This window comes from Manis javanica, chromosome 5, assembly GCF_040802235.1.
Source record: "Manis javanica isolate MJ-LG chromosome 5, MJ_LKY, whole genome shotgun sequence".
NCBI lineage: Eukaryota > Metazoa > Chordata > Mammalia > Pholidota > Manidae > Manis > Manis javanica.
Window position 1 is genome coordinate 30,458,689 of NC_133160.1, and position 13,382 is coordinate 30,472,070.

Consider the following 13,382-nt stretch of genomic DNA (forward strand, 5'->3'; position numbering starts at 1 on the left):
AGAAAAAGGTTCAATGAATTGGTCCCAGGCTTGTAACAAGAGCCAGGCATAGAGACAAAGATCTGGCCTCACTGAATGGTAGTTCCCAGCTCTTTCCACCACAGCTCTTGGCTGCACCAGGACCTGAACTCAAGACTCATAGGGGACAACCTCATTTCACTTTCTGTGTAGAAGATTACAGCAAGTCTCAGCTTATTCAAACCATAAACTCTGATGGAAGAGCATCACCTTATCTCCTGGATGTACCCTCACATTCCTATCCCCATCCGTCCCGCAACACGAGCTCGCCATCCAGCAGACACACAGAGATCCAAGCACGGGGGTTTGAAAAGTGCTTTATTTCAACAAGATCTAAGTCAGGTGCATTAAAACATCAAAATGTTACAGAAATGTATGGCTCCCTACTGAGGCCTTGTCAAATTAGGATGGATCCGTTTCTAACTTTAGAACCAAACATTGAACCAAGTCATGTACCATTGCGGAAAGGCAAGTCATGATTAGGAAAAGAGTACTTCACAAAGCTAAAACAAGTGGGGAAACCCTTAAGAAATACTAGTAGTAACACACCAGAAACCATCCACCTGGGAACCAGGCCTGCAATCTGCCGGGAAGGCTCAAAGGGTAAACCGACGCTTTCCCTTCAGTTTGTGTCTTGTGCTTGGTGAAAACACAAGGATGCTGTAACCCCCCGTGACAGGGTAAAAACACTTTTAATTCTATCTAAAGAAGGGGTGCCACATCCGTTTCTATTTCTGCCTCTCTAGAAAATCATTTCTCATTTCATCTGACTCAAGCAAGACTCCAAAATGTGTGCTCCTGCATTAAGGAAGCCTGGGGAGATTTCAGGAGCCCCCACATCATGGTTTGGTCACGGAGACACTGCAATTCACTTGTTATATAGAAATTTCTCTCTTGGAGATATGGCACCATGTTCTCCATGCTACGGAGCTTTTAAATCACTTTTTTTTCTATAAGGAGAAATTCCCTTAAAGGCTTCTTGCCCTTTTCTTTCTAACTCTCCTCTCTGAAATAACCACTCAGCTCCACAAGAGGATTCTTGCCAAGCCATTTTTGCATCTGAGAACAGATTTTTTTTTCTTTTTGTCATTATATGCCAAAGTCCTATCTATACTGATGATAAAATGTCTTTATTTGGAGATCTCAAAGAGAAACTATTGTTTTCTTTTTGGTAGAGAGGAGGGAAGGGTGAAAATATTTCTCCTTGAAATCTCAGGCCAAAACCTCAACTTCAGGCCTCAGCATTTTTCATGTGGGTGGGAGGCTAATCCGAGATCCTCTCCCATCAACCTCCAAAGTCCACGCGGCCCAGAGACCAGTGTGCACACTCCTCACCAGCAGACACAGGAGAGCCCACACAGGTCTGCGGGTTGCTTGTGCTTTTCAGCCCCACCCCAGTGGACCCCCTCCCCTACTTAACTATCACCTTCCTACTCAGGTGATAGCCAAGCATGTGCCCTTGTGCTTCATTCCACCGTCACCTGGGAGAACAGGCGCCCCTCCCAGCCAAACGGACTCCAGCTTTTCCTTCATTTGATCCCCTTGTAACATAAGCCCCTGGAACAAGAAAGCCAGATGTGGCTCTATTGCTTTTCACAAGTCAGGAAAAACCTATAAATTGGCCTTTTGTTCCTCACACGATTTCAGGTTCATTGCACACAGTTACATAAACCCACGCAAATCGGTGGAGGGGTTCGAAGCTGCAAGGCCATGTGATACCAGTGAGAAAATCCAGCTCCACACCTTGGCAGTGTCTCTGTTTCAGCCACTGCCGTCTCAAAGAACCTTTCCAAAATTCCTGATTGTTATTAGGATGTGAGAAATGATCTCTAACTGGGGTGAGCCAAAGTGGAAAAGTGTGGCCTGCATTAAGTATTTGTAAGATGGGATTTTCCCCTCACTTCCACACCAACACCCCATCTCTAAAAAGCCAAGTCTACCTTAGCATCACTTTCTTAGGAAGTGATCTGGCAAACCTGATCTTTTACAACATTTCCATATTTAACACTATCAGAGTGGTAGTGCAAATTAAAGAGAAATTTGAAAAAACAGAAAAAGCTGTCCAATAACAGTGGTTAATAACTTGCTTTGTGGACCCCCAAGGAGAATTATCAGAGCCAACAAAGGCTTTGAACATTCAAAATAAATATAACTGGAAGAGAAGTTTCCCAAGTCATTTTCTCAAATGCAAAACTCAGGAAGCAAGTTTGCATTCAAAGAACTGCTCTTTCCAATCCGTAACAAAGATAACCTCTCCCCCAACCCCCAGTTTTCTCTGTTCATTTTGCAGAAGCCTGCCGAGGTGCATGGTTGAAAAAAAGGCCCTCTGGATTTCCAGTCCATGTGGGGGCTGGCAGCACTGTCCCCGCAGAGGCCGGCTTGCTAGGAGACCCCGGGCAAGATGCCAGCTGGCAGCCTGCCATCTTTTTGAAAGTCAACAATGAAACCACAGCTGTGAGCCATCTAAAGAAGCTGTGGAAACCACCAGGTGGGCAGGGGGCAGGAGGGGCCCCAGGGTGGGCCCAGTTCTTCTGCAGAGGTCTGCCTTCCTTAACGGCACTGCACACATTAGTGGCTGTCCTTTCCACAAGTGCTCAGTGCTCCAAATCTTCCTTGGGGAGGAGGTGCGGGATGGGGGTGTCCCTACCCCAACAAGGCTCAGACATCTCCTGTTTGGAGCTCCTGGCCTGGCTTGGTTCATGTCCACAGTCAGGCTTCCTGCTCCAAGCATCCGTCTCTCCCTCTGCAAACTGCATCAGTCACTCTGGTGCCCAGCTACCTCACGGTCTTCCCAAGAGGGGCCACAGGGGACAGACTGTCCCTGCCCTTTTTCCCCACTGGGGTCTGCTCTAAAGATTGCCCATGTGGCTGAGACAGAAGCTCCATCCTCCCTGTGCACCTTCACAGGGCAGCCCAAAGGCTTCCCGGAACCCCACGCTCAGTCAGTAGCAGAACAAGACCTAGTTCTTGGAGTCCATCACCATGCACGAGGCCAAGACAATGGGCAATAATCCAGTGGCTGAAAAAATAAAGCCTTGACTCCAAACACATAGCCTCAGCTATGTGCAGGAAGACCCCTTGAGGATGTGAAAATGGGCTGGTATCACAGACCCCTGCCATTTCTGCAAGGAGCCTCTACATTTCCCCAGAGGGAAACTCCCTAGCCTCCATCTCAGAACAAGGCCAAGCCCTAGCTATGCTAGCCAGTCAGTGCCAGGTACAAACCAGTGAGACATATTTCATGAGACCCTTCCTTCAACTGAAGGAGGCACCGAAGAGGTGGGGTCTGCAGCTTGCTGGGCTGAAACATCAGCTTCCCTTTCTGTCCCCTTGAGGTGGCCATGGAAGTGGGGAAGGAGGCAGACCCCACACAGACCCTCACATATATCTTTGTTATTTAAAACAATCAGAGTTTCCAGTGTAAAAACTTGTGGGCTTATTGCATCTACCCCAGGATGGATCTCTTTCCACTGGACCTGCCCCAAGAGCATGGCTATCATTTTGCTACTCCCCAAGTATCTCTCACATTCTCCCATCCTTGTAGACACCTTACCCTTCTAAAGAGGGGCAGATATGTGTGGCTGCTCCTTGGAACTTGAGGGGATAAATCTTTTCTTAAGCCTAAAGCTCCTCAGATCGGTGACTGCCCTGACTTTCCTGGCCATGAGCAGCACATCTGCTAGCCTCATGGCACGTGTGCTGATTGCTGGGAATTTAACTGCATGTGAAAATACCAGGTAGGCACGTGGTTATATGCTCTGTGCACACACTCTCACACACACGCTCACACACACACACATTTTGGGTCTTCTGTATAACAAAAATCAGAAGTCTTTGTGAATAAAGAAAAGAGTGCAGGGACTTGAGGTTGGGGAGTTGCCTGCTGGCTTCTTCATCCTGCTCGGGGCAGCCAATGGTGGCTTGGAGAAATTTACATTTAAACATATCCATGGAAGGAATGCACCCAGCTTCCTGTGCATCTTATGTCAACAGCAGCCCCTGTGGTGTCTGGGTCCCCTCCTTGTGGCTCAGATCGTTGCTGGGGTCTCAGCTATCTCCTCCAGCCTCTGCCGAATCATCAGCCGGAGCACGGTGTACCTGGGGACAGAAACAGCTGCAGTGAAGCAGCAAGGAACACATGCTTCCTGGCCATCCTGCCCCGCCACTCGGTCTCCGTGTGGGCTGCCAGTCTTGTCCCTTTGCTACTGTTATGGGCCTGCTCTTCGGCCACTTTATCATTCTATTCATTTCCACAGCAGGATGAGAAGGACTAAGAGACGAGGTCAAACGAGATTATTTTACTATAGTTAGAAAGTCTGGCAAAAGATGGATCAGAGGTGGAAATAGCAATACCAATGAGGGCTCCATGAAGTGAGTGCTTGCTCTGCCCAAGCACCGTGGTGGTACTGTACATGCACAGTAATTACAGAGGCCTGTAATCCTCACTGAGGCCGGACCATATGAAACTGCCATTATTTGACCATTTGGCAGAGGGTAGGAGAGGGTACAAAAACGGCCATGTCACATGGTTCAACTTGATATCAGTACCTGCATTTTGCAGAAGAGGCCTTAGCAATGACCAGGAGTGGAGGTCCATGGCTTGTTGGTGAGAACAATATCCCCAACCCCTCCCTGAACTATGGCAGAGCAGATACTCTAGTGGGTCTGCTGGTGGCTAAAGGGAACATTCCTTATGTTCAGGGCTTTGCAATGCACAGCAAGAGCTATTTTTAAAGTCTGGCACAGGGTGAGTCATTCAGTAACTGTTAACCGCTATTGCACAATCTACTATCATTGATACAGCAACTATGACATTGGTTGTATTCTCCTGTGGCAAATAACAATCAATTGTTCTGCTATATCCGTGAAACGTTGTCTCCTTTATGACTAAACATGGCCAGAAAATTGTAAAATCATCCCCAGAGAAAAACTGCTGGACTTTTCAACCCAAACCAATTTTTAGGAGAGAAATGTTAAAAAGGGTGGAAGCATACAAGGAAAGGCGTTTACAGGTAGATTGCTCTGACTTCTATTAAAACAATCTTCCTGAAATCTCTAGAACAGTTTTATGTCCCACATCAAAACGAGAAGCTGACATGAGAAGCAAAGACAGAAACACACTTCAGTTTTGCATTCCCATCTGAGATCCAGAGTCATGAATGGGAAGCCCCCTGAAGGCCCGGAAGGCTTGGGCCCATGCAGAGGCTCAGCATGGCCCCTGCAAGGCACCTGAATGGGGAGCGCTCTCACTGAGGCCTAGAGAGCCCCACCTGCACCCCCAGGAGCCACGCTTACTTGCGCATCAACTTCTTCACTTCCCGGTCTTCTTCTTCTTGGAGCTTCTGAATGAAGCTTTTAAGGACAGGCATCTCGAACTTTATATACTGGGCTACCTGGGGAGGAAGAGGGAAGCCTGAGATGCATGCCTGCCTGCTCCCTCCTGGCATCATTCCTGTCCCCTCTGGTGTCCTTGTCATGGATGGGAAAAACTTTCTTTCTGTACCAATCCAGGGTTCCTTAAAGGCAGGAGCCAAGCTTCATTCTCCTCATTTAGGCTGGTACAGAGTCTGTAATGAAGACTGCTTCGTTCACATGACTCGAATGTCATAATTTCTCATTTGTCATCTCATGTGAACAGTTCATGATGAGGGGATGGCAAATGTGAAAAGCACCTTCTCTTGGTTCAGTGGAAGACTTGGATCTGTGATATGCAATACACCTCTCTGTCCTCCCTTAAGAGAATTTAAAGAACCCTGGCTCAGAATGATGATTTGGGTCTCAAGTCTCAAAGAGGCGTCCAAATGTGAACTTGTTCCTGAGAGGGTAGGACTGGGGTGGGGAGATCCCAGGTGAGCCGAAATTAAACCACTCCCCCTCCCCTACTAGAATCCACACCCTCCTCCTCTGACAACTCTCCTCCATGGGAGAAGTGTCTTTCTCCACCATATTAATGTTGGACTTGGCTGTGACTTGCTTTTGGTCAATGGAATGTGTGTGGACATGAAATACATCACATATGAGTGGAGGCTTCAAATGAGCTTACATGGTTTGGCCTGGTTTCTTGCACTCCAGCCACCTGCCATAAGAAGCATATGTCAAGTAGCCCACTGCCCCTTGAGCCTGGGTCTCTGAATGAGATATGCAATGTATACCTGAACTCAACCCATAGCCTAGAACAGAGCTGTTGCTAACAGCCTGTAGGATCCTGAGCAAGAAAGTAAATGTTTGCTGTTGTAAGCAACTTAGACTTACAATGTTACTGTAGCAAAAGCTGACTAATACATAAGAGAAGAAAAAGTCATTGCTAACTTCTTGAAGTTGCTAAGAAAGGGTTTGCAGAAACTTCTCACCCTTCTTACAGTACCCCAGAAAGGCTCAAGGCCTAAATTCCTCCTATGGAAATCACTTTGTGCCTGAGCATTCCTCCAGTAACTCCCATAGGGCATATACTTTCAACCTAGCCTCTGGGTTCATTCTTCCAGCCTCTTGGCCATTACTGCTTCAAGAAAACCTAATACTGGGGAATGGCAACATAACAGGGCATGGTCCTTGGCCAAAAAGTCAAGCTGTATCCCAGTTGCAGGTAACCTAATCAAATCCACTCCCCCACTCCCCACCTCCACCCACCCAGGACACACCATCTGACCAAAAGGGGACTCACATCATAAGTGACTTCCTCCACCTGGTCCTTCTCCATAAGGAACACTTTGGAGACCTGCTCACATGGGCCCTGGAGGATTCGGGCAATCAGCGGGTAATCCGTGTTCTTCAGCTTCTGTTTCTCTGGAACCACACACAGCCAAGAGCAGCCCTGAGTTTGGCCCAAGGCCTTTCTCACCATACATAGTAGTCAACCCTGGGGCCCAAATGGACGAGGCACCTGAGGAGATGCGGCCATACAAGTCAGGAGATTGATTTATAAGTGAAGAATTCTTATTCAAAGCAACTGCTCCCTCTCCCCTCTTCCTAACAATACTACCATGCCTCATACCCACTGGAAGATGCTACATTGAAGGGAGTGGTTTTATCTGTCTCTTGAGAAAATCCAGCTCCTTTTTTAATATGCAGTTAAGTTTTAGTGTTTGGTTACTGACCATAAGTGGCCTTCCCCAGTGGACTCATCCGTAGGCCCACCAGCCTTGGAGGCAAACAACATCTGGAGGGTTCCAAAGCCAAAACAACAAGTGAATGAGGCAGAGGTTTTTTTTTTTTAATTTGCTATTTTGAGTTAAGTTAATAACTTAAAGTACACTGTGTTCTTCAGACTTACCACCACTAGTATGGACCACATACAAAGCAAACTCCTCCGCTGAATTCTCAATCTGAATCAGAAGCAAAAGATACTTGCTGAAAGCATGTATTTACACATCCTAACTCTGAGCCATTCATTCTTCAACACTGCAAAGCTAAATAGATTTTAGGCTATTTGGGGAGGGGGCTATTTATCTACAACTGTCAGAAGTGATGAGATGGGGCAGGCGAGTGAGTTTGTCAGCAACAGACAATAAGAGCTAACCTTTATTGCACCAGGCCAAGCATGGCTCTACACACTTCACATTTCAACTCATCTACTACAACAGCCCTGCAACAGGGTCCCATTACCCACATTTTACAGACAAGGAAGCAAATGCACTGGGAGCTTAAGTAACTTGCCCTGTGCATCCAAGCTGCAGGTGACAGGTGAGGATTTGAACCCGAGTCTGTGCCCTTGACCACTAGACACCACTGGCTTCCATTAAAAACCAGAATACCTGATCTCCAAAAGCAGGGGATTTTCTTATAAGGGGCTTATGGAAAACAGAGTAACAGGACTTTTAAAACATTCATGCATTACACATTTATACATCTATTAAAGGCTCATTTTTCAAAGTAGGTTCTCCATCTGTCTTCCAGACGTCAGTCTATATATGGTGCCCCAAGCCAGTCCTCAGGCCTGGGGGCCTTCTAGCAGCCCATAAAGCACCTGAGAGCTAGAGCTTCTCAGCATTCATTGGCACCAGAACCCCCTATAAGCCTCACCTTTGAGATTCTGACTCACCAGATCTGATTCAGGGATGGAGCCGGACAACCTGCTTTGCTAAAAGCTCCCAGATGATGCTGATGCCATGGGGTCTAAAGAGCCCAAGCCCTCCGCCCAGTGCCCCTTCCCCACACACACTCCACAGCCCCCGAGGCCCAGGTGCCACCCATCTGGGGCCAGCCAGCTGCAGAGGGAACTTGCCTTAAATTTGTTGAGCAGCAGCTTCAGGACCTGGGGGGTGGTCATCGTGCTGTTGATCCGGACGTTGGTGACAGAGCCGTAAGCCGGTGTGAACACAGATGTCTGTCAACAGAGGGCCCAGCTCAGGGTCAGTGTGGAGACAAGGATGGGCACTAAACCCCAGGTGTGTCAGCCCGTTACCTGGGGTAGAGGGCTCAGGGACAGTGTCACTCAACCTGTATGCCCTTAGGACACCTGACACCCGGCGTCAGGCTTTGATGTCAGTGCAGCCCTGGGCTTTGCCTGCCTCAGGAGCTATGCCACCCTCTGCCCTGAGAAGCAGGCAGGACTCACCCAGCAGCAGGGCTGGGAGGACTAGGACCAGGTAAGAAGTCTGCTCACCAAATAAAACACGCGCATGGCCTGTTCCACTGCAACTTCAACACAAGGCCTCTGAGCGCTCTGCTATGGGCGTACTTGCTCTGGGGCTGGATTCGAACCAGGCAGCAGGAGGAAAGGCCGGTCAGCTAGCATTGCGTGGGGCAGGTGGGGCGCTGACAGCCCCGGAGCTGAGTCACAGCTCTGCCTCAGGGGTAGCACTTGGCTCACAGAAAGTCAACTGCGCAGAGCTGGGAGGCAGCAAGAGGGCAATGTGGATTTGCAAGGGGCGGGGGTCTGAAGAGGGGTGTTTGTGGGGCCGTCTCATCAACCACCCTAGGGGGCTCCTGATCTGGGGTCCCTCCTCTCTCACAGAGCCAGCAGAGCCTGCGGCCCACCCACAACGAAGACAGAATGGCTAACACTTGGCTTCTCAGGTGTGTGTGGCCCTGAGGTGGCAGCTGCCCAAGAAGGCACTTTGCCCCTGTGGGGCTGCTCCCTGCCCCCTGACACTCTGTCCCCTCTACCTTGTGGTTGTAGAAATGGCCATTGATGGAAAAGCGGTGGCGTCTGATTCGCCGCTGGTCGCTGGGTGTCCTCACATTGCCACGGCGACGCACCCCCACATCACTACGTGTGCGCATCAGCTGCGGGGTGTCTTCCTGCAAGGGCTTCAGGCCCCTGGAGTCTAAGTGGGAAAGGAGGCATGAACTGTCTGCCTGGAACTGGGATGTGGACATTTGCACACAGTACCCTCTTTGTGGCTCACGCTACAGCACCCTCTAAGTCCCCCAAAATATATTTTATTAAAAACAGTACTTCCTGTTGGGGGAAAGCGTAATGCATAATTTACAGAGTAGCAATATAATGAAAGGTACAGAGCACAGACTTCAGAAACAGGATCTCAGGTTCAATCCCAGCTCCATCACTGCCATATATCCCTAGCCTCTCTGTGCCTCATTTTCCTTATCTATAAATAAGAGCACCCACATCATGGGATTGTTGTGAGGGTTTAAATGAGTTTATGCATGTAAAGCACATAAAACAGTGCCTGACAGAACAGGCAGGCTATAAGGACTGGCAATATATTGCAAACTGACATTATTTATAAATTACCACTGCCCATAGCTTCAGATCCAGAAATTCCACTTGAAAGAATCCTATAGGTATTGACAAATGTGTGAAAGAACATGTGTACAAGGCCACTGACTTGTCTATTATAGCAAAAGACTAGAAATGACTTAAATGTCTATCAAGAGGTAGTGATTAAATGATTGTTTTGCTATATAATGGACTATTGCACAGCTGCAAAAAGGCACAAGCTCATTATGGATTTGCATGAACAATCCTCAAGACAAACTATAGGAAAAGGGATGTGCAAAATGCTACCACTTATATAAAGAGGGAAAGGAAAGAAAGGACACCAACCAAAAGGGTACATCGGTATCATTCTTGCATTTGCTTAAAATGTTTCAGGAAGAATGCCTTCTAGAAGCAACCAGAATCTTCATGGTGAACAGCTGAGATGGGAACTTTTAATTCTTTCTTTTTAGTACCTTTAGAATCTTAGTAACCTAAATTCTTTTGAGTACCTTTAGTACCTTTGGAACTATGTGGGCTTTATTTATTCAAAGAAACAACAGTTTACAATATCTGTTACATCAGCCTTCACACAGTTGGCTCAGACTGGGGGCTCCTCCCACCACCCACGTACCTGTGGGGCTCGCCGTCTGGTCACTCTCGGCCGGGGCATCCACCTCTGAGATCTGAATGTCGGGCATGGTGAGGGGCTTCAGGATGGTGCTGGGGGAGACGAACGACAGGGAGACTAGCTCAGCCCCTGTGGGGAGACGCCCCTACTCCTGCAAGGGGCGTGCTTTGCCTGTCCCGGGCTGCAGACCAGCTCACATCAGGTGATGAAGAAGGCAGGTGGGCTGTGCTGAGCGCCCTGTGAGGCTGGCCCAGCTCCTGCGCTGAGCGTTGGGTGAGGAGGGGGAGGTCTGGAGGGAGAAGATGCTCGTTTCTGGCATCCACAGCAAGAGAAGCACCCAACTCATCAAGCTCAGGATGGAGAACAGAAAGAACAAAACTCTGTGTGTTGCCTGCACTGAGTTTCTAAGCACATATGGGTTCTATAGCTTGTTTGGACAACCCTAGTAGTTTATTTCTCAGGACAGGATTCCAGTTCAGATCCATTTCTTTTGGAGGAGTAACTCAGAAATTGCTCTGGCATTTGAAAGGAATAGCAGGTCAATTCTGGGCAGCTTTGGAGGGGTACTGATGACAGTGCGCTGGAGAAAAGGGCCACAGGCAAGCAGCCTGAGCGGGGAACTGGTGTTGCTGTGATAACTGGCAAATAACTCCTCAAAACCAGAAAACACAATGAAAACAGTTTGGAGAAACATATCCAAAACCAACAGAGGATCTGGCCAGAAAGGAGAATCATTTAACTAGTCAGGGCCTTCCCATGGTGAGCAGAGTGTGGGCTCCTTGGGTCCCAGTGGAAATGGGACTTGTGGTCCAGGAATGATAAATATTAAAGGCAGACAATTAAAATTGAAAATCTGAAAAGAAAACCCCCTATCACAGTATAACTCGTGAACTTCAAGCCTCAGAAAGGAAATGGTCAGAGTGTCTCACGAATGGTGAACACTTGGTACCCACAGCAGTCACTTGTCCACCCCTTTGTCCAGAGACCTGTTTCTTGTCAAAGCAAAAACTGTTTTCAGCATCCTTGTTTTTTTTTTTAACTAAGGTATCATTGATAAACAATCTTATGAAGATTTTGCATGAGCAACATTGTGGTTTCAACATTCACCCATATTATCAAGTCCCCCCCCACACACCCATTGCAGTCACTGTTCAGCGTAGTAAGATCTCAGCATCCTTCTTACATAGCAGTTCAGTCACCTGGGATACCTTATTTACCATTCTTGAAAATTCTCTCAAAGATTTTGCAACCAAGACCAGCTTCATTCCGCGGGGAAGAGAAAGAGAAACAAGAGTGCAGAGTGAAGGGCCCTCAGGAGGCCCAGCCAAAGGCCACACCGTCAGTGGAATTTCAGAAATCATCCCACATAGGGATGGAATGTAACCTAGTCTCAGGGTCAGGGTGGGGCTGTCCTGGAAACCAAATATCCTGAGAGCGTTGAAAGCAAAACAGAGTGAAATCAGAGGTTGGATGAAGCCGAAGACCCTCGCCCTGGTGTCCCAGCATGCTATGGAAAGGACACAGACTTTCCTTCTCAAATTCACTTGCAAAGAAACTAGATCAGCTCCAGGCTTTGGCCACAGTGTAGATTTTTCTCGATTTTAGATTTGCCTGTGGAGTTTAAAATGTCCAATGTGGCCAAAAGAGACGGCTTGGTTCTCATTTAAAACAAAAAAATCACTGCGGTTTTGGCTGAGAGGTCAGCACTCTCCAGCCTGTCCTGGCCCCAAGGCAGCCAGCATCAGCAGGCTTCAGGATGGAGGAGGGCCAGTCACCTGACCCCCCAAACTGACATCTTGGGAAGACAGTAAAGAGGGTGTGCCTCGCTAGATGCCTTGGTCCAGCCATTTGGCAGCAGAGGGAGGGGAAGAACAGGCTTGGTCTCCATGGACCTTCCAGTGGGGACTTCCAGAGCAGGGGGCCTCCCAGACCAACGGTCATGCCACCGCCAGCTCCAGGCGAGCCCTGAAGGGAGTAGAAGCCTGGCTGACTTCACTGGGCTCAGACACAGCCTGTTACCCCTTTCCCTTTTCAGGTTCCCCCATGACATGGAGCTTTGGACAGAAGATTCAAGCCCTAATGTCTCCAGAGTGGGGTCACTCTGTGAAAAGCGGTCCTGGTGGGCAGGACACTGGGGCATTGGAAGTCCTGTCGGAACCTGCAGGCGAGGCCTGGCTGGCCCTTAGCGATGCCCCTGAGAAGCTCCGGGATTCCCCAGGAGGGTGACATGCTGCTCACCAGGGCCTGGTGCTTTCCCCCTCTGACTCAGTAGCCACCCTCTGCACTCTGACCCTGGCTCAGTGACTGTGATGACAGGCACGGAGGCCTGATCCCACCAGCGTCTGCCCCCTTCTCTACATCCCAAGCCCAAGCAGTGGGAGGGGGAGGGGGGCGCACAGGAGCTGAGGCCAAGGCTTGCTGGAAGAATGTGGCATTTACCTGCTCACAAACACACAGCAACCCCCAGACACACCCAGCTAGCCATCCCCACCCCACATCCCATCTCTCCACACTCACCCCTGAGCCCCCAAGTTACAGCCGGAGTGCCAGGAGGAGGAGGAGGGAGGGGGGCGTATGCGCTCATTGTCATCCTGCATCTGCAGACGAATGGGCCGGCGCAGCCCCCAGGAGATGTTCAGCAGCCCCTCCACGATGAACTCATCTTCTTCCTGTCCACAAAACAGCCAGCACAGTGAGCCCGGAAAGCCCTGCTGAAGCCAGTACCATGCTGGGGGACAACTGACAGCATCCTGGATGTGTGCCAGCTGGGTGCACCCACATTGTATTCACATGCCAGCTCCAAGACACATCCCACTGTAACTGACTCCTGAGGTTCTGAAGCTGACCTCAGCATCCTTCTTAACACAGGTCAGCACAAAAGTTACCTCAAAATGCAAGTATACATGTGCAAACTGTAAAAACGTTTTATACTAATGACTTTAAAGAAAGGAGAACACATATATTAAAATACTAAATAAGACTAGCCTCACTAAAAGAAGCAAGAGCCAAGTTGTTGAATTAGTCACTTTCCTCTCCCCTAAGATGCAAAGTGGTGTGTGTTTAGCAATAATATAT

At 48.8% G+C, this 13,382-nt stretch overlaps 1 protein-coding gene across 4 annotated transcripts in view; it reads right to left on the reverse strand.

The window, feature by feature from the left end:
• Positions 1-315: 315 nt before the first annotated feature.
• RASSF2 (Ras association domain family member 2) overlaps positions 316-13,382 on the reverse strand; it is a 35,565-nt gene continuing 22,498 nt past the window's right edge. For all 4 annotated transcript variants that reach the window (XM_037017501.2, XM_017663889.3, XM_073236889.1 and 1 more), the window contains 8 exons: positions 12,825-12,976; positions 10,311-10,399; positions 9,124-9,284; positions 8,240-8,341; positions 7,289-7,340; positions 6,680-6,801; positions 5,314-5,411; positions 316-4,116 (listed from right to left, as the gene is read on the reverse strand). In XM_037017501.2, the coding sequence (XP_036873396.1) occupies positions 4,047-4,116; positions 5,314-5,411; positions 6,680-6,801; positions 7,289-7,340; positions 8,240-8,341; positions 9,124-9,284; positions 10,311-10,399; positions 12,825-12,976 (846 nt within the window). In that variant the 3' untranslated portion in view covers positions 316-4,046. The remainder of the gene's footprint in view (positions 4,117-5,313; positions 5,412-6,679; positions 6,802-7,288; positions 7,341-8,239; positions 8,342-9,123; positions 9,285-10,310; positions 10,400-12,824; positions 12,977-13,382) is intronic.